At 38.2% G+C, this 22090-nt stretch overlaps 1 protein-coding gene across 1 annotated transcript in view; it reads left to right on the plus strand.

Moving 5' to 3' along the window:
* The window catches only part of DGKK (diacylglycerol kinase kappa), a gene marked incomplete at both ends in the record, with an annotated part of 146107 nt that overhangs the window by 42756 nt on the left and 81261 nt on the right, over positions 1-22090 (plus strand). The window contains one exon of the mRNA XM_079124533.1: positions 20729-20839. Coding sequence (XP_078980659.1) covers positions 20729-20839 — 111 coding nt within the window. The remainder of the gene's footprint in view (positions 1-20728; positions 20840-22090) is intronic.

The following is a 22090-nucleotide window of genomic DNA, read 5'->3' on the forward strand; positions in this document are numbered from 1 at the left end:
AAACAAAACAAAATGTAGGTGTGTCCCAATGGCTGTGAAAACATATACTTCTTCTCCTCAAAGTTAAAGAACTTCGGATTTTATATTTTCATCTTATGTATGAAAACATATTTTCAAGTTAGAAGTTTCACAAATTTATATAACATTATACACATACATATATATGTATATCTATATATGTATATATACATATACTAGTCATGCTTTCTTATTTATCTTGTCTACATAGACAGCTATACAATTTGAAGAGGGACTGTAATATTATGAGCAATTTCCCTCCTGCTCACATCAAGCATGGTAAATAAATTCACACTAGGTGTATGTTTTGCAATATTACATGCAGTTCCATGAGCTATGGGTCTATGAATTTCATTATAGTATATATGCTCTACTAATTCTGCACAAACAATAAGCTTTAATTCTTTTAGTTAGGCCAGTCAGCACATGTGCACACACACACACACACACATGTGTACACAGACATAAAAACCTCCAAAAGCATGAAAGACAACCGAAATATTTATGGGGGATATTTCTCCAAAGGTATTGTATAACCAGCACGTATGCTACCAAATGTATGATGAACAAAAGTAAAAACTGATAAACTGAACCTCATCAAATTGTAAAATTTTTTTCTATGAAAGACCCTGAAAAGAGGATGAAATGATAAAGTACAGACTAGGAGGAAACATATTCAAATCACATATCTAAAAATAACTTGTATCTACAATCTATAAATAACTCTAAAAACTCAACAGTTATATAACAACAAAAAAAATCCAATTAGAAAATGGTCAAAAGACACACACAAGGTATTTAAGCCAAGGGATTTACATATAGCAAATTAGCACATGAAAAGATTGCAACATCATTAACAATTAGGCAATGCAAATTAAGACTACAATATGATATTACTGTACACATATTAGTATGAGTAGGAAAAAAAAACAGTGACAACACCAAATGCTGGAGAGTATATAGACAAAGTGTATCATACATACCGTTGGTGGAAATAGAGAATGAGGCAGGCACTCTGGAAAATAGTTTACCAGTTTCTTTTAAAATTAAAAATGGATGTAGCACATGACCCAGTGATTATATTGAGTATATATTCCAGAGAAATTAAAACTTAGTTTCATGGAGAAACATATACACAAATGTTCCTAGCAGCTTTATTCATAATATCCAGATACAGAAAACTACCCAATGTCTTTCAATGGATGAATGGTTAAACGAATTGTGACATATCTATACTATGGAATACTCTGAGTGACATAAAAACTTTGATGGACCCAAAAGAAATTATACTGTAAGAAGTCAATCTTAAAAAAGAAGAATGAAATAAAGGCATTTTCTGATAAATGGATGGAACTGGAGAATATCATGCTAAGTGAAATGAACAAATTCTGAAAAACCAAAGACCAAATGTTCTCTCTGATATGGGGATGCTAACCCAAAACAAGGGATTGTGGAGAAGGGAAGAATAGAAATCCATTGGATTAGACAAAGGGGCATGAAGGGAAGGGAGGGGGAACAGGAAGGACAGTAAATTAATCAGACATAACTTTCCTAGTCCTGGATTTGAATATATGACCAAGGTAACTCCACATCATGTACAACCACAAGAATGGAATCCTAAATAGAATAAGTTATACTCTATGTATATATAATCAGCCAAAATGCATTTTATTGTCATGTATGACTAAAAAGAACAAATAAAAAAGATACATACTCATTGATTCTATTTATGTAATGATTGTGAAACAACATATTATCAAAATGGAGGACATACTTCTGGTAGCTAGGGGTTAAAGATAGGAAGGAAGAGGGAATGTGCATGGCTGTAAGAGGACAGCATGAAGGAGTGTTTTTGTGATGTTTACAGTTTAGTATCTGCATGTAGTGATAGTTACCCAAAGATATATATGTGATAAAATCACACACACACACACTGAGTGCATGTATAACTGGTGAAATCTAAATAAGCTGTATGGATTTTACCAATATCAATCTCCTACTTTTGATGTTGTACTATGCAAGATGTTAAAACTGGGTGAAACTTCCACAAGACCACACACACTGCACATTGCTTTCCTGTGAGTCTATAATTATTCTAAAATCTTAAGAAATGTTTTTTTAAAAACCCAGTGGTAACCTTTTTGGATTCTGTATATTTTGTTTTATATATAGATCATAATTAATTTGTGTATTAAAAATAATTCCACTGGACGTGGTGGTGCATGTGTGTAATCCCAGAGGTTCAAGAGTCTGAGGCAGGAGGATCACAAGTTCAAGATCAGCAACTTAGTAAGACCCTAAGCAAATTAACAAGACCTTGTCTCAAAATAAAAAAAAATAAATAAAAAGAACAGGCTGGGGATGTGGCAAGTGTTTTAAACACCCCTGGATTCAATTCATAGTACCAAAATGTAACACTCATAATTACTATTTTGGCCCTGTGTCTTTTTTATATATATTCAAGACTCTGATATCTATCCTAATTTCTCATGTAGGGATGTCAATGAGAGGATTTATGCTACTGAATTTGGAGTTTCTTGGGGTAGGATCATTGTTATGTTGTGGCCCATAGATCCTAAGTTTACCTCCAATGATCCTTGCCTCCTGGGAGATCACTCCTTTGTGTACTCCCTTCCATTGAGTGTGGACAGAATCTGTAACTATATGATTTACTTCCAACCAACAGAATATGGCAAAGGTTATAGGATGTCACTCCCATGATAATGTTAATATATGTATGTATATGTATACATATATTGGTATACATATGTATAAAACTTTGTCTAGTAAGCTAAACTCTCTTCTCTTTGCTGACCTTATAGAATTAAGCAGCCATGAAATAAATGGCTATGTTGGAGAAGCCCAAGTAGCAAAGAACTGTTGGTAGGAAATAAGAATGACATCTGGCAAGCAACTGAAAACTTAGTCCTGCAACCACAAATAACATAATTAATTCAGTCAACAACCTGAAGGGGCTTGGCAGCAAATCTTTTTTCTGCCAAGATTCTGATTAGACTACCACCCTGGCAGACACCTGAATCACAATCTTGTAAGACCCTGAATCGGAAGACTCAGCCAAGCTATGCTTGGACCTCTAACCTACAGAAACTGCAAGAAAATAAACAGGTAATTTTTTTAAGTGGCTAAGTTTTTGGTAACTCATTACTGAGCAACTGAAACCTAATGCACACATCAGTCCCTTGGAGAGTCCAACTTAGAGTTGAAGTCATAAGCCACGTAGATCCTGTGTCATCATCTTGAGGCAAAAAGGTCAAAAAGAGCAGCTTCACACTTCTCTTGCTGATCATGTCTTGAAATAATGTTATTTTTCTTGATAAAGTGAATACCTGCAATTGGCTGGGGCCAAGATTTTACAACCCAGTTTTAAAATGTAAAGGACAAGCTAATAGGGTTTGCTTAGTATTCTGTAATAAACAGTTCTTAGTTGTGGCATGACTGATCAAAATATATTTATATTTGGCTTTTAGAACACATTCTATGTTTTCACTTAAATATGGTTATATGAGCCTGCCTAACTTCATGTTTCATTCAGAAAATAGCATTATATCTTATACTCAAGCCAAGTACCCAACACAATGCGTATTGAGACTTGAAAAATGTGCATTTCACATATTTGTTAGTTCTAAGTTTCCCTGGGTTGTTTGTTATATGAAGCAATAGCCTTGTGACATCTACCTTGAGGAATGAATTTAATATTCTGATTCAAAAACCTCTTTGGAGATTATAGGTTACATTAGAATATAAAATTCAAAAAGAGAGTAAAGAATGCTATCAATGGAATTTCTCAAGATCCTTTGTTAAACTGTATCAATGAGAACCTGAAAGCATTCGGCCCAGGAAGATGGCATCATTTTTTATCATTTTTATTTATTTATATCAATTTACTAAAAGATTTATACCTAGACTAGACTAATGTATATTTATACACACATTCTGAAAAAATAAGTGTGATAACACAAAATGAACGTGGTCTGCAACACACTTTGACATTCTTGGAAATAGATGCTATTGAGAAAATATGACATTTTACTGCACTTTAAACTTGGGGAAGGAAAAGCACTCTAAGTGCATCTATTAAGGCAATGAGTTGTGAAAATAATGACCTACTTCCTCAATTGCCTATATAGGATGTTGATAGGACAAACCAGGCAGTGTATAAAACATTTTAAACTTCATGGCAAATGTGTACATGATACTCTTTTTCCATAAGACAAAAGGTTTTATACACTGAATTTTGACTTCCCCAAATCCCTTCACTGAATGCTTTTCCTCTAAAGAATTGCTTCTCTCTTTGAATCTAATAAAAGAGTTGCCTCCAGAGCCACCTTATTTCATCCATACGTCCATCTATCCACCCTAGTTTCAAGCCATCAAAGAGCATGTCCTCTTAGCTCTGAACGTGCTATTTGGAGGACACATATATGTGGGACTCAAATAAGAAATTGATATAGGCCAAAGGGATCCCATGGTACCCAAGTGCTTAAATGAGGAGATAGTATGTCTATGTACTTCACACATTTTGAGGTCAGAAAGATTGTCCCCTTTCATACTTACTCAAGACTTATGAGGTTTTCAATTCACATTTCCTTTATTTTTCATTATGTAACTTGCTACCTCTGAGTAATAATAGTTTAGAAATCATGAGCCTGGAAAAGAGTCATCATGTTTCCAAACAAGAAAGTCCTGAAGAAAAAATAAAGTTCATCAAACTGGGAACACTGAGTTGTAAGTTCAAATCCTCAGGAAAACCATGTGAATTGTAGGAAGACAGAGTTCCCTTAGAGCTAATTTCTCTGTAATACCCTTAGAGAGTTCATTGGCCCAGGCTATTGTCCACCTGCTCTATACTCTATGTTACAAGTGTTCTTGATTTTCCACTGATCTCACATTGGCATAGCAAATCTTCGACTGCTCCTGGCAGAACTAAGAACTAAGTAGAATAAGTGTTTCCTGCCTCTACATCAAGGATAAAAGGAAGAGCAGAAATGTAAGAAAGGAAAGAATAGCCATCTGAAGGATATAGCTTAAGGATATAGGATATAGTCATCCCACATAGCCATTAGAAAGGAGATGGATTTTTGACCATGTAGTCCACTTCAATCCTCTTCAGCTTTTCAAAGGTATACAAATAACATGAGAAGATGCATTTGCCAGCCTTCAATGTAGAACTGCACATTTAGACTTCCCTTGAGAGCCCAAAGCACATGAATAACAAAGGTGAATGAGAAAGAATTTTGTTTTGTTTTTGGATAAGTGTATGACACATGCTGTTATGAAGATGGTTGTAGACTTCTGGGTCCTATCCAGTAAAGCCATAGATAAAACACTGCTCTTTTTTATTTTAGTTTTATTTGTTCTAATTAGTTATATACAATAGTAGGATTATGGCATTTGCTGGTAATTGGAACTGGAGCCAACCATGGTGACACATGCCTGTAATCCCAGTGGCTTGGGAGACTGAGGCATGAGGATCACAAGTTCAAAGCCAGCCTCAGCAAAAGCAAGGCACTATGCAACTCAGTGAGACCCTGTCTCTAAATAAAATACAAAATAGGGCTGGGGGTGTAGCTTAGTAGTCAAGTGCCCCTGAATTCAATCCCCAGTGCCCCCAAAAAATAAAATAAAATAAAAAATAAAATGGATGGAACTGGAAAATATCATACTAAGTGAAATAAAACACCGTTCTTAAAGTAGTTCATTATACGGGAAAATAGCACTTGTAACATTTACCCATATTTCATTTAACTAGTTTTGAGTGTGCAAGGTTGGACTCTAAAAGCTAGCGATTTCCTCCTGGGTAACTGGACTTGAGTTAGAATATACTATGTGTTGAATAAATCTATATCAGGTAAATAGTGATTTTTTTATTATGGCAGATTATAGCAGCTCTTGAGGCAATGTTTTCCATATCTTTGAGTAAAGGAATGCAACAGAAGATGATGTTTTTTCAACTGAGTTGGCCTGTTAGGCCTTTGAAAATTACCTTGCTATTTTAATACAAATATCAGAGAGCATCAGATTTAAAATGTCTGTGTGCTAAACTTAAAGAGATACAAACACTGGCATCCACTAACAATTCTAATCACCACTTGTCCTAACACTGGTTTCTCTTCCAGGCTTAAGTAGAACTCTTCCATTCTTTTAACTTAGTTCAAATCATATCCATAACAGAAGTCCTGATGCTCTAGGTTCTGTTTTTCCCGAGGAGCTTATATATCCCAGCACAATAAGGGTCTTTATTTTTATTTTTCTTTGTTATTTTTAGTTATATATGACAGCAGAATCTATTTTGATGTTATACAAACATGGAGTATATCTTATTCTAATTGGGATCTCAGTCTTAATGGGTTTACATGATGGTGAGATTCACTGTGGTGTTTTTAATAATTGTCTTAAAAGGGTTAGCAGGTACAAATTCTACAGATTTAAATTTGATTTTCTACTTATAGTCTTTGTTTCCCAGTCATCCTTGCTTTGTTACTCAAGGGAAGGAAAGAGTCTGTGTTTTCCTGGACTAACAGACAAAAATTCAAAAGCATCCTAATCTCAAAGGGTAAAGACCCCCTGAGTTTAGACTATTTATATGTAAATTATGTTCCTGAATTTGGGGCAAACACTGATTTCAAATGCAGCCTCAAGACCCTGTTGTAACCACACTTGACAAGCCTTGTGTTTTAGGGGTCCAAAAATATGAACACCATATCCACAGAAAGAAAGAATTAATATGTATTTTATTTCAACCTCACTAGGCACTTTGCTGAGTTGTCTTGATCCTTATTCAAGTTGAATGTCACTATACGTATTTTCACAAATAAAAGTTCTGATATTTGAAACTTAAATGCTTCCTCAAAGATACACAGCTAATATAGCAAGCGATACTGCTGAGTTTCAAATCCAGGTTTTATCTGAGTCCAAAATCTACATTCCGTTTCACTGTGCTAAATTGGGTTTTGCCTAAATATAAGTGCCTGGATATATAACAATCTTCACGTGTTTCCTGCAACAGCAACTAGCTTTTAGGAGCCAATTGATAAGAGCTGGATCCCTGGACATTTGAGAACACCCTTTCTCATTGTCTTCCCTGGGTGTGGTTTTTCCTCACTCAATTTCACTTTATAAACATTCACCAAGTGCCTACTATGGGTAAGCTGTGGCACTGTGGGTACTGTGCCTATCAAATATAACTCAGATATGATGCTTATTATGATTTATCAAGAGAATTTTATTCTGAGATTTGCCTTTTGTGTCTGCTCAGTTTTGTGAAAATTTCTAGCCTGGGACCAGGGGCTATCCATGCAGTCTTAAATTTGGTAGGAAGCTACTTTATGTCAACAGACCCGAGTGATATTAATAGTTTCTTTTTTTCCTGTTATATCTTGGCTTCCCTTGATGAATCAAGTGCCAAATCTTTATATCTTTATCCACAATTTCTAGCAAAGAGATGGCAGCTTGGGGAAGTGAGATGATTTGCTTGTATAGCATATTACAGTTGAGGACCAAACTCCATGGAATTCAGAACCCTTTAAACCCATTGTCTCTCCTAGGTGCCATATTACTTCCAATGCTGTACCTCTGTACAAACATTGCTGTAAAAACTCACAAATGGGTTTATTCAGATCTCTCATGGTTTTGCAAACTATCATCCCTCTCTCTCACCTAAAACCAACCCTCAGTTCCTAGGAGAGACAGACAATGCAGATAGTATGCAGGGTGTAATGAATAGAAATCAGCCTAGGTTTTAGATTTAGACAGACTTGACTTCAAAGTCATCACTGTTTGGGACTGTGTGTGATCTTGGAGAAGTAGGTTGACCATTCTGTGATTCAGTGCCTTATGTGTAATATGTGTAATATGAGGAAGATGATATCTACCTTTCAGTATTGTTGTGAGTCTTAGCACTAATGTACACAAAGTAGTAGGATATTTCAAAAATGGAGTGAAAATCAGATGTCAGTCTGATGAGACCATTACTTTTTATCATATATATGCAGAGGTAGAAAAGTCAAGAAAGGGATAGCTGAGTCTCCATATTTCTGCTTCAGTTTTGAAGTGTGCACATTGCTATTAGTGAGCTTGTTTCAAACTGGACTCTCAACTGATCCTTCTTCTTTTCTTTCTTTCTTTCTGTCTTTTCTTTAGGGGAGGAGGGTAACAGGGATTGAACTCAGGGACCCTCGACCACTGAGCCACATCCCCAGCCCTATTTTGTATTTTTTTTAAAATTCACTCAATGGCTTAGTGCCTCACTTTTGCTGGGGCTGGCTTTGAACTCTCAATCCTCCTGCCACAGCCTCCAGATCCTAAGGCATGCACCACGATGCTTGGCTCCTTCCCTTTCTTAAGCCCTTTTCCAATTACAGGACAGTTCCCTCCCACTCCTCCAGGAAAAATTACCTATTTGGGCTGGAGTTGTGGCTCAATGGTAGAGCACTTGCTTGGCATGTGTGAGACCCTGGGTCCAATACTCAGAACCACATATAAATAAAATAAAAATATTTAAAAACAAAACTACCTATGCCCCAGGTTGCAAGTGATGTCACTTCTCTTCCAATTTTAGTCACTGGTGCCTTCTCCCCAGCAACTTTGAACAGAGAGCTGCACAACAAAATGGTGGCTCAGAGATTATTCCAGGACCAGTGGGAATCCTGTAAGTCATTGGCAGAAAAATGAGCATCTCTCATCATCTACAAGTCTATGAATGTTTGCTGCCACCCCCTAAAGGCTCTTCCAATGTAACATGCTAATATTATTTCTTTCTACTTCTCTTCCTCCTCCTACTTCCAGGCCTGTCATATTGAGTTATAATACCACTGATACCCACCCCCATCTCTCTCTTGTCCCCTCCCTCCTTCACTCTCTTACAGCATTTTTTCTTTTCTGGTCACCCCTTCTGGATAGGCTATCAAGAGTTGAGCAGCACGAAATCCAGATGGTAACAATCAGCCTTGCTCTAAGCCCTGGCCAGTGGGTGTCACAGTTTGATTACTGTAGTTAGTGGGTATTTAGGAGTTGAGCAGTCTTAATCCCTTAAACATAGCCTGTCTAGAGAGAGGTGAAGAGGGTGTGATTTTACCAGGTGTTTGCCTGCAGGGAGAAGTAGGAAAAGGATGAAGATCTGGATGGTATTTCAACAGGGAGATAAATTCAGATCCAAAGCTCTGAAAAGGGTAGCAGCAGGTCTTGGGGTAAAATATCTGAACAAGCTCTGGAAGTGACCCCTGGGAGGGTGATGCAACAGTAAGAGCAGCATGCTCAGTCTTTTTCTGTAAGATCCTTGTGGGATGCTTTTGTGCAATAGTTGCATGACCACGTTGATTTTTTTTTTTTTTATTACAGAGCCACTCAGGTCAAAGAGGAATTTCCCTTTGGGTCCAGCATGATATTACCTTCATTAACTGAGTATTCCTGCCAATGGCACATTTCATTATGTCATGCTTCTTTACCAGCAGTGATGGCAGAGAGTTATATTGCAGGATGGCAGGAAAGTGGAAAGCAGGCTTTGAAATATGGACTGCTGATTAAAATGACATCAAACCTGGGAAACATAAAATGTGGAGATACAGTGAAAAGAAGCTTATACTGGAAGTCAAGAGGCCAGTAATATTACCACGTAGTAGTGACCCTGTGGATGTCACTTCCCTCACTTCCTTGAGACATTGTGTTCTCATTTTTAAAAAATAGCCAATAGCATTGCCTACCCTGATCACCCCTTAGGGCTGTCTTCAGAGTCAAATGAGAATCTTTAAGATCTTTATAACCTATAAAATGCTGTGTAAATAAAATTATTATTACATTGATTACTTTAGCATTTAATACTCAAAAGTAAGCAAAACTGAACCAGCAAACAGTGATTCATACCACCAACCTCCCTCCTTCTGTTGGTTGGCTTGGAATAGAGTATAACTTCCAATAAGACCAGTCATGGAGACCTTACTTTTTCCGTCCCCAAAGGAAAAACTGATCATCCGTGTCCTAGAAATCCCAAGAAGGATTTTAGATCTACCCTGTATTAACCCACTAGGGAAATAGCTCAATCTCTTCAAAACTCAGTTTCTCCATCTATAAATTGAGAATTATCATGACACCTACCTTTTAGAGTTATTAGGATTAAAAGGGATCACCTATGTAATATTATTAGCATAGTCTTCATAGTAAGAACTCAGCAACAGTTAGCAGCTCACATTATCCTTATTATTACTCCAGGAAGCTTGTCCCTGGCAACTATTTTTTTTACCAACTGGTACAGCTTTTCAGCTTTGTTTCCTGGCCAGTGATTACTCTGGAACCAAGCCCCACAACAGTTGCTTTATTGATGGAATAGTATCACCTGCAATCCTGGCTCAACCCACCCATTCCCCTCCAGGTTTGGTGAGCTGTCAACCTAACACACCTTCTGGCATTATTTGAGGCAAGTTTTCTCAGCAGCGACAGTCCTCTTCTTAAAGGCAACAAAGTCATCCACAGCTTTAGGGCTTGAGTGGAGTCTCCCATTGGTCCATCATCACTCACCCAACTCTACTCCCAAGCCAATCATACCCCAGAGTTGACCTTACAACTTGCTCCTCCTCCTCTCACCTACTCACTTATAAAGGATTCCCTAGTTCTCTCTCTCTGTCTCTCTCTCTCTCTCATGCACACACACACATCTCATTCTAACCATTCACACATAGTGTCTAGTGAATTAGTGAATTTCATCTTCTCTAGACTGCCATTGCTACAAAAATAGTAATCGGAATCAACTGGCCTAACATCATTTTCTACCTACCCTCTCCGTGACTCTTATCAATACAACTTCGTAAGGCTAAGAAAAAAAACAGTACATTTTCCATTATCTGACCACTTCAACCCAAGATAACATGTTCGTGAATGTATTCTTAGGTCCTATGCAGGTTCTATGTGGCTGTCAGCATTGGGCCAGTTTAGCAATAAAGCAAACTTTCCAACTCAGGAGTAAACATTTACTTCCCAAGAATGTGTGGTTGGGTGATATGGAAAGACCAGAGCACAGAAAGCACAAAATGAGTGAGTTTTAACCAAATGAGCTACATATTTGTACGGTTCCTTTTGGTCTTAACCTGCCGAGCATTTTTTTTCTTTTTTTTTCTTTTTTTTTTTTTTTTTTTGTACTAGGGATTGAACCCAGGGGGCTTAACCACTGAGTCACATCCCCAGCCCTTTCTTGTATTTTATTTAGAGACAGGGTCTCATTGAACTGCTTAGAGCCTTGATAAATTGCTGAGGCTGGCTTGGAACTCATGATCTTCCTACCTAGGCCTCCCGAGCCATAACCCCTAAAGGTTAAAGTCCAGACCTAGGAGATCCTAGATATGGTCCAGCATATTGTAATGAAGGTATCAATATATGCAAAGATTGGGATTATGACATCTCAGGTACTGTGATTTTTTTCTCCTACCTGCTTGTGAAATCATTTGCAGTACATGGTCTTCTTCAAGAAGATCGAATGCAACTAAATTAGTTAGAAATGCAACTAAGTTAATGCAACTAAATTTAGTTAGAAATCTTCAGACATTACCAGTTCATGGCTTTTCTTGCTTGGTAAAAGAGTGGCTCCTAGGAGAAAAAAAGGCGAACTGAAGTGATACATGAATTGGATGTGACACATGATGATGATTATGTAGCTTAGCTCTTTGGTGTTATTGAGAGCATGCAGTGGAGTCAAACAGATCAGCATTTGAGCCACAGATCTGCTACTCACTATACTTAAAACTAGTCATTTAACTTCTCTAAGCCTCAACTTCTCCACCTCCCTCATGAGACTGCTTCTGTGAACATTAAATGAAATAGTGCATGTTAATCAAGGGAACACAACTGGCATTTGTCAGACACAAGTAATTCTTTCTTTGAAGGGGAATGGTTGAAGAGAAACTTCGATAAGAAATTGCTGCTCCTACTCCTAATGAGGACCATCATCAAAAGTAGAACAAGAGCCACTGGTCTTATAGTACATGTCTAAGATAAACAGCACATGTGGCTTGATGGTGGGAGACCAGGGTTAGAAGCAGTGGTCAGAGAAATCCTGAGAGAAGAAACATCCATAGAATATTAGAACCTTCATCTCTGGTAGCTGAAGTTCAGGTGGAAGGGTGGGGAAGAAGGCAGTTGGAAGCAGGTACTGCTTTGTCATTCTTTGTAATTTGGTGGCACTAGATAAGCTAATTGGTATTTTGGCCTCTGTGTGTCCGATTAAGTTGGGAATACCAACTCAAAATACCCTGGTATCTTTCTTTTGGGGACGTTCTTTGACCACAGTACTTCCTTTTCTAGTCAGCAAGCAACTGCTGCTATAGCAATAGGGGTCTCCCGCTAGGCTTCCACTTATTTGTTCTTTCCTACCTTACTTTATTCTAAGCCTTTGGCTCCCCCAAGGCTCAAAAACAATCTTCCTTCCTCTGATGGCAACCCTTAGTCTTCCCTGCACTTGCAAAGGAAAACCAACCTTCTGCAGGAAGCCCTCCCAGAAGCCACCTTTCTCTACCAACTTCCAATGCTCTGACATAGTCCTTCCTCTTCAAGCCACTCATGGACTCCAGTCATCTTCCTACTGGTCTCCTTGCATCGCTTTTCATGCTGTTTTTTCAGAACTCCAGAACTCTGTGTATGTTAAGGAGGCCTTGCTGATGCACAGCAAACCTCAATGGCTGTGGTTACAGAGCACTTGCATTCACCTTAGGAAGATTGGTGAAGAAACACTCTACCAATTGAAAGGGTGGCCTAAAGCCCTCTCCTGGGTCTGCCACCAATTTGCTCTTTGTCTTGGGTAAGTGCAGTCCCTTCCTGGACTTTATTTTCATCAACTTTAACAGGGTGGGAGGGCTAAGAGTACTTATTTTAAGTATTTTTAGTTGTAGATGGATGCAATACCTTTATTTTATTTATTTATTTTTATGTGGTACTGAGAATGGAACCGAGTGCCTCACATGTGCTAGGCAAGCGTTCTACCACAGAGTTACAACCCTAGCCCACAAGTACTTGTTGCTAAGGTCAAGGTTAGCTCAGAAATTTGAAAGACAGTTTTGTGGCAAGAGTACAGACTTTGCACTACACAGACCAGAGCAACTCATATCCCTATCCGGCCAACTTACTCAGAGGAGTGAATTGGCTTGTCCAAGGCTATACGGCCAGTGTACAGTAAAACCAGTATTCAGACTTGTGTATAGAACTGGGAGGGCTAAGCTGAGCTCTCCCCTCTTCCTGGCTGCTGTCAGCCCCAGGCCAATTACTAAGAGCCAAGTTACCATTTTCTGTACTTTGTTAGCCTGGGCCCAGATCACTCACCTTCTGTCCAGGCCCAAGCAATTAGTGGTCTTTAGCCTTCCTAAGAAACTCCAGTAATAGAAAAAGGGAAGTGGGGGAGGGGGCAGAGAGATTTGAGAAGACAGAGCTTATAGGCTAAGCTTCCACTTAACAGTATACCTTTCACTGTTTCCTGCTTCTAAGCTTTTGGCTCCCGAAAAAGCCGTATAGGTATTTAAGCTTTATTAGCTGGTTGGACTGGTTTTAAAGTCACTAACTCTTGATATTTATCTTACCAATGTACTCATACCAGATAACAATGACATATAGGCCAGGTGTGGTGGCGCATGCCTGTAATCCCAGCGGCTCAGAAAGTGGAGGCTGGAGGATCAACAGTTCAAAGCCAGCCTTTGCGACTTAGCAAGATTCTAAGGAACTCAGCGAGACCCTGTCTCTAAATAAAATATTTTAAAAGGGCTGGGATGTGTTTCCATTTAAGTACTCTGGGTAAAAACCTCGGTACCAATACGTTAATTAGTTAAATAATTAAATATTACATGTATATACCAACAGTTGTTACAGAATTACTTGTAAAAGAATAATATTGGAAACCACTGTGCATCAATGGGGAACTCTTTAAATAAATCACATTACACTTATACAGTGGAATGCTGTGCAATTGTAAAAAGAAATGACAGTGCTTAATATGTAGCAATATGTAAGAGCTCCATGATAAACTGATTGTGGAAAACAAGAATATTGTACATAGAACGCTATGATTTATGTGAAGAAAAACTAATAGATGTGTATATATGTTCATTCATGTGTGCTAAGTATGTTTTGATTGCTATACAAAGAGCTAAAGGTTTTGCCTAGGCAGGAAAATAAATATATCATCATTCTCCATTTTCTTTTATTTCACTGACAGAGAGCAGGGATGTGGATGGTCCTCTACAATTATTCCTTAGCACAGAAAGTAGTGGGAGAGGATTCAAAGCTATAGTCCTTGCAGTCTTGGGCAGTAGAAGGAGTTGGCTTCTCAGTGCTAGGATGAAGAACAGGTCCTGGTTTGCCCATGATTCTCCTGGTTTTAGTGCTGAAACTCCTGGGAATACCAAACAGTAGATCACCCTATCCTTCATCCTTCTGCTCTAGTCCTTAGCCAGTCAGGGAGGGAAGATTCTAGTAGTGGAATGAGTGGAGCTATGGTACCAGCTCCTGCCTCCAATAGTCCACAAGAGACAAGGGACTCACAGAGTGGCAGGAAATGCTCTGTAAGGTATCCTCATTTAACAGACAAGGAAATTGAGGCTCAGAGAGGTTAAGTGATTTGCCCAAGGTCACACAGCTAGTAAGTGCTGGAGCCAGTCTGTCTGACTCCTGCCATGTCAATAGGACCCTGGGGAATGTAAAGCTTTCACTGAAGCAGCGGGTCTGGCCTTTCTTAAAGCCTAAAGCACCCGGAGTTGCATTTTAACTAAATCAAACACTGTTGCTCTGAATCAACTTTGGCAGGCCTATGTTGGGAAATGGCTTTCTTCCCATCACCCCCCACCCCCAAAGCAAAGAGAATAGATGGTCTGGGTTTTTGGACAAAAGGAGCCATAAGAAGAAAGTTGGTCTCTGCAGCTGTATCCATAGTGGGAGTCCTGTTCTCACATGGAGAGTGATCATCCCCTAATCCAACTTGATCCCCACTCTCTCACAAGAGCAGCATGAACAATTAAAAGAGAAGAGAAGCCAGCTAATAACAGGTAGTTGTGCATGCCATGATGCTTGCCTACTTTTTGATTGGGTGGGGGTGGAATTCAATTTTTCTATGTAATAGGGGATCCTTTTGCCAGGAAAGAGTAACAGATTCCCTAAAGCCTCGTGCACCAAAACTCCACCAAGCCACAAAAAAATATGCAGCAGTTAGTAGAAGCTTTGGGGACTTGGGAAGAGCATATGAAAAGGTCACGGCAGCAGCTGTACTTGCCCTTTCTCAATTAAACAGCAGGCGGGTGTTAATTACATATAGGAAATTGGGCTGCTTTACAGACCCTGTTGAGATATTTTCTAGAAGATATTTTATAAATATGGAACAAGGGAAATGCTTATCCTTGCTGTTGGCAATTAATTTATACATGCTGATTTGAAGAGAGGAAGAGAGACTACCCATGCCAGAGTGTGAGAGTTTCTGGGGGAAATAGATTTGAGGATTGACTGATCAAAGAGGATACAAAATTAAGCGAAAACAGAGTTTTCCAAAGCTCTAGGCTTTTCTGCAAGGTCTTCTGTAGTTTGGGCAGACATTTTTTGTGAACCCTGGACAAAGGACCTGAATTCCCTATGCCTTGAAGTCCTACATTCTTGGGATTTGAACAACACTGATCTCTATGATGATTGAACTTGGGAGAGTAGACTCATTAAACATGATACTGCCACTACAAAACTGCCAGCCATGAGAATTTAATAGTAGAGACCATGGTGTTACTTCTTGTTGTTTTGTACTGGGGATTGAACCCAGAGACACTTTATCACTGAACTACACCCCCAGCCCTTTTTATTTTTAGAGACCGGGTCTCACTAAGTTGCTTAGGGCCTTGCTGAGTTGTTGAGGCTGGTCTCGAACTTGCGATCCTCCTGCCTCAACCTCCCGAGTCACTGGCATTATAGGCGTGCACCACTGTGCCCAACTTTATTTGGGTTTTAATGTGTGATAGAACTGGCAGGAACTGCAGTGTGCTCTGGTTTACAAAGCATTAGGCGGGGGATGGGGCAAGGCATTTCAGTACATCCTAGGATCCTGCAACCCTTCCTAATTTTTTCCCTATAGATGTTTGCCACAGGAATATGGCAGCTTGGACCAAGAAGATTATAAATATGCCCCATTTTCTGCAATAGCTCTGTGCCTGCAAAAGTGGCCACCAAGCAGTTTCCCATAAAGAGTTCCATTCCTCATTGCCTTTTATAACAGCACAAGAAATGCATTTTTCTGGCAATTATTGTAACATCAAGATGCTGCAAAGTCTTAAAAGTGGAAAACAAACATGGACTATCTTATTTGACAGGAAAATTTTCAAGTTCCTTGATGATTGAATATATGGGCAAGCCACTTAAACCAAGATCAGGGTGTCTTTCGTAGGACAGAACTGAGTTAGAAAATACCTTTTACTACGTACTTCAAAGGGCTGCTGGGAGTATTTCATAATGAAAATAAAAGCATTTTATTAATTGCAAAGTGCTGCATACATGTGAATTCTATTTAGTGTTCTGGTCAATCTTGGACATCAGTGTAAAAAAAGCAGAACTTCCCTTTTTTTGCTCACCATGGAACATTAAGTCTTTAGAAAAATAAGGTTTACTGTTTGCCTCTTAGAGGGAAGCTTATGAACAATTCTAGTACTAAGTATTCAGAGTTGTTCACAGAACACCTAATTCTTAGCTATCTATGGTCTTGTCTTTGGGGACAAAGTTTGGTTGGCGGGGGTTGGGTGGGCTATGTGGTCACCGTGTCCTGTACATACTAATTAACCAGGCACTCCCCGTTTCCTTGTCATGGGGAGAGAAAGCACAGAGTCCACCAGCATTTTGTAATTGTGGGTCTTTAAACAAAGTAGCGGAAAATGCCCAAGCTTCAGATGTGCCATCTGGAAATTGGAGATGACACTCTGCATAGTTGTGCTGAGGAGGCAATGAGATGTTATCTGCAAGAGGCCAGGGACTGGGCAGCACTGTGCAGGGTTCTCTTAAGGGAAAGTCAAGGGCTTACCTTCCAACACATCCATTTGCAGGATGTGTTTGCTTGTTTGCTTGCAATTTTCCAATTTTCCTCTTAGGTCTTTGTTTGGTTTAGTAGCCCCGAGCATGTAAAGCTTGTTTTGCATGCATTTATTTTATTGGCTTGAAAAAATCCATTGATTGAGTGATTTTTAACTTCTGCCTATTCAAATCAGTTTCCTAGGGTTGCTTATTGGGTTTGTAAATAAACAAGTTTTTTTTTTTCTCAGAAATAAGTGTTGGGTTAGTATGTAAGCTTCCCTGAAGGAGGACAGAGTTTAGAAGAAGAAAAAAAGACTAAGATCTAGGTTTGGATATTTCTAGATGTTCAAAGTTGATAATACAGAGCCTGTGTTTAGAACTTAAAAAATTCATTATGGCATTTTAACCCTTCTCCCTACTATACATAAATCACATTACTTATCTGCTCCCATTTTGGTAATATATATCTCATAATTATGTGCCTCACATGAACTCTGAACTCACTCACTGCAACCTCCTCTGACGTGACAGTAGTTGTAGTTCACAAAGTACAAACTGCTTGCCTGTGAGCCAGCTACAGCCTGCAGACATGTTTTGTTTAGCCCTCAAAAGTTTGTTTCTTAACTTTAACTTGTTGCTAACATTTCAAAATGATCACACTTTACACGCAAAAATAAAAAAAAAACCTGAATCGACAATTATGAATAAAGAACCAATAAACAGTTGTGTGCAGATTTTTGTGTGGACATAAATTTTCATTGCATTTGGGTAAATACTAAGGATTGCAATTACAGAGTCATATGTTTGATTTTAAAAGAAACTGCCAAACTGTCTTCTAAACTGATGATACAATTTTGTATTCCTACCAGCAATGAATAAGAGTTCTTGTTACTGCCCATTGGGTATTATCGGTGTTTTGAATTTTAGCCAATAATAGGTATGTAGTGTGGTATTTTGTAGTTTTATCATGGTTCAACAATATTTTAAACTTTTTGTCTTGGTAGTTGCTCAGGGCTTGCAATGCACATCTTATCAGAATCTACTTCAAAATTACTTACAATGAGATACAGAAATCTTACTCCTATTATCTCTACTGGTCCTCTAACTGGTGGTGCTTGGCTGGGGTCTCTGAACTGAGGATGGGTGCTGGCTTGTTTGGAGTGGGCTCTGAATAATCATTGACATTTGGGATGGTTTTCTGGGAGAAGGGATGTGGTCTGGAGACAGATAAAATAGGAACTTTGGGAAAGATAATCATTTTTCCTTCTTGTTCATAGTAATATCATGAAAGAATTTGACAAATGCGTAAGCTAAAATCTGAGTCCTCCTGGGCTATCATATTCACAGGTTACAAAATGTGAGATCTTAGTTTACTGATCCATGGTTTGCAATACCTCAAAAATGGGTTCCTTAAGGGGGAGTTGCTTTTCAGAAGAGAATGTAATTGTGTAAATATCTGCCAGTATGAGCTACAAGGCTTTAAACTGAAATGTTGGAAGGGGAATTATCTAGCCAAAGACTGTAAAATGAACTAGTAGAGGTGATATCATATATGAGAAGAATAGTAAAGGCAGCATTTAACACTTGATAGAGTTGAACAACTTGGAGAAAAGGGCATAAATAATAGGTGTAGCTTCAGTTTTACAAGATTGGAACAACAAATTTTCTTTAAAGAGAAAACAGAAGTCTATTTAATAGATGGTCTTAATAGATCTTTCTTTTCTTCTCTTTTTTTTTTTTTTGTTTTGGTTGTGTGGGAACTGAACTCAGGGGTGCTCTACCACTGAGCTTCTGAGCTACATCCCAAGTCTCCTTTTATTTTATTTTTACTTTTTTTTTTTTTTTTTTTTGGTGGTGCTGGGGATTGAACCCAGGGCCTTGTATGTGCTAGGCAAGCACTCTACCAACTGAGCTACATCCCCAGTCCCTTTTATTTTTACTTTTTAAAAATTTGAGACCAGGTCTCACTAAGTTGCCCAGGCTGGCCTCCAACTTTCAATCCTCCTGTCTCACTGGGATTACGAATGTGTGCCACACATCTAGTGGAACAGTTACATTTTAAAATTTAAGTCATTAACAAAAAGAGGTAAATATGATTTCCTATGTTCCCCAAGTATCATGAAGATTAGTGTGGCAGGACTTAGGATATGGCAGAGGAGAGAAAGTTATAGCAGAGAAAATCAAATGCTGTAATTGAAAGTATACACTACAGGCCACCTGGAGAGAAAAAAAGAAAGGAAATATATATTGCTAATGTTTAGACAAAAGTTGTTTTCTCGTTGATGACTCAGTCTCAACTATTTAAATGTAATTTCTCATTCTCCATGCCACCTCCCCCTTTCCCATATGATCTTATTGTTCTCTCGTTATTCTGACTTCTGGACACCATCCTTTTTCATATTAAGATTAGGACCATAACCTTGGAATTCATGAGTTATCAAAAATGCTCAGGCAAATTGTGATTGCTTATGAACTGATTTTTCAGTTGAGATACAGAGACTCTGTTCATTAGTACTGTCTTCCTGGCTAGAGAATATAACAGAACATATAGATGTATATGTGATGGATAATGGTGGTAAAGAATTGTTTAGATCAGGGTCCCAAACTTGAATATCTGCTGGAGACAGGCACCTTATATGAAGGGAGCAGTTGCTACATGGCTCCAGCAGATTATTGCCATGTGAGAATATAATCCCACTATTGCTAAATACTCTGATTTTTTAAAATAAACTGTAAATAAGGATTTTTATAGGGAATCTTCTGCCTTTAAAATATTATCAACTAGTGAAAATCTTTGAAAAAAACTAAGTAAGACAAATAAACCTTCTCACAGTCATTCAATAGTGAATTCTAATTTAGATGATGGAGAGAATTCATGGTGGAAGCGTGATTTGTTGATTTAAACTGGCTCATTGTCTAGTAAGTATAGGTTTGGTTCCAGTTTGGTAGGGATGAGTACTTCTCCAAAATATCAGTCTTGTGTGTTGGTTTGTGCCCTATTACATAAATGAGAATGTCCTAGTTGAGATTGGCATATTCTGCACATAGCTGGAAAATCGATGATCACATTATAAGATATGTAAGGAAAATAATTAGAAAGTAGTTGTATTTTGGTGTGCTTTTTACATTCTTGCTCCCTCATCGAACCATGAGTCCTCTGAAGGTCTTGGTATAGAATTTATATTTGTTTCTAAAAGTATTGGGAAGGTACTGGAGGCTTTGAGCAGGGAAGGGGCATTACACAACTTAATATTCTAAAAGGAGCACTCTAAAAGAGCTAACAGGAATGTCCTGTCTAGAGCTACAACCTCGCTAATTTGAGCATATCTTCCTTAACTGAACTCGGCCTTTTCCCCTGACACTTGTACTTACTTAGGAATATTATCTTTATATTTATGTGTTCATATTTCTCCCTCCCACTCATTATGACAAATGGAGATATTCTCTGTGGTTTTGGGGCCTTGTACCCTAAAAAAACTTGAAGCATATGTCACCCTGAATGTGTTACACAAGGGTTATGAATTCTTTTCTGATCATACTAACTTCATTGTGTTTGCACATGGCCTATAGGCCATTTCTCAGCTACGTAACAGAGATGGAGTCTTCTAGATTTCTAATCTTCCCATCTGAGAGAACAAGCTGCATGGCCTTACAAATTGATCTAACCAACAACTATGCTTCTGTCTTTTAGAAAATACTAAAAGAAGGACCTCTGCTGAAGAACTGTAACTCCTTCAAGAGATGGAAGCTTAGATATTGTCTGGTTCAAGGACGGAAGCTCTACTTTGCACACCATCCCTCGGTAAGGTATAGAACCTTCTCAATTGAGTTAGTGGGTGGGTGCCAGGAAATGCTTGGGTGGGAAGATGGCCAAAAGGTTTAAGCTATGGTGGCAAACAATGTGGTGGAAGTCAAAACCCTCTACTCTTCCATTAATTTGACTTCCTTTGGGATCAAATGAGAGACACAATTCTTGCCTTTCCCCTTCCTGTATCTCTTTCCTTTCTTCTTCAGTTAGTTTCTACACACAGAGTCAAGTATAAAATCATAATGTAGGGTCCAGTGTAAAATCATAATGCAGGGCCCTTTATTAAAAAATCAGGAGGAATAGGTCATTAAAGGTACTAACATAAAATGTTTTATATTCATATTTTAATATAAACAAAGACTTGTGCTTTTAATATTTAATGTTGTTCTAAGTAAAGGAAAAATAAAATTTTACATGATTAGCACAAATTTTACCATTCATTTGTACATTGCACCATGCTAGTTTTAGACACAAATATGTCATGTAAAGATTCACCAAAATTGTACAATTTGTATTAGTAATTCATACATGCATATGCACTGTGTTCTCACTGGTATACAAAATTGTACAAAATTAGCTCAACTTTTTTTCCACTTTTTAATACTTATACACTCTATCAACACTTTCCAACTGAAAGAACTATGCATGGTTTGCCCTATTTTCCCCTTTCCTTCAATGTCATCATTTTCAGCACAAATGGTTGGCTAACACAGAGAAGCAACATGAATAAGAAAGAATACAGTAGGGCTCCTTGATAGTTCATGTTTTCCAGAACACCATTGCTTCTTTTCTATGATTGTGGCAAGTTCTATTTCCAGCAGCAAATGTAGCCTCTCAGGGCGGTGAGATCCCTTGCTTACTCAGTCATAGATATAACACACTAAATCTTGTATTTGCTTTAAGTTTTACTGTAGACCCATATATGATGGGTAATTCTATGCTCGTGGATATCACGTATGCAAATGGGAGGATGTATATTGTCTGTTTCTTCTCTGCTCATATCACAATCCACTGTTCCATTGAACTTTTATGCAAAACACATACTCAAAGATAAAATGATTGCAAGTTTCAATATGACGATAGGTGACCATGAAACCAAGTGTGGGGCCCTTCTGAATATTGGGACCTGTGTGACTTTATAGGTTTCATATTGGTGAAGTCATCCATCTATATTGGTAGTACTGAATTCCTGCTGCTGACTGGGTAGTATCTACTATGCCCAATGTACGTATCTCCAACATACAA

This window comes from Sciurus vulgaris (assembly GCF_902686455.1).
Source record: "Sciurus vulgaris genome assembly, chromosome: X".
Classification (NCBI taxonomy): Eukaryota; Metazoa; Chordata; class Mammalia; order Rodentia; family Sciuridae; genus Sciurus; species Sciurus vulgaris.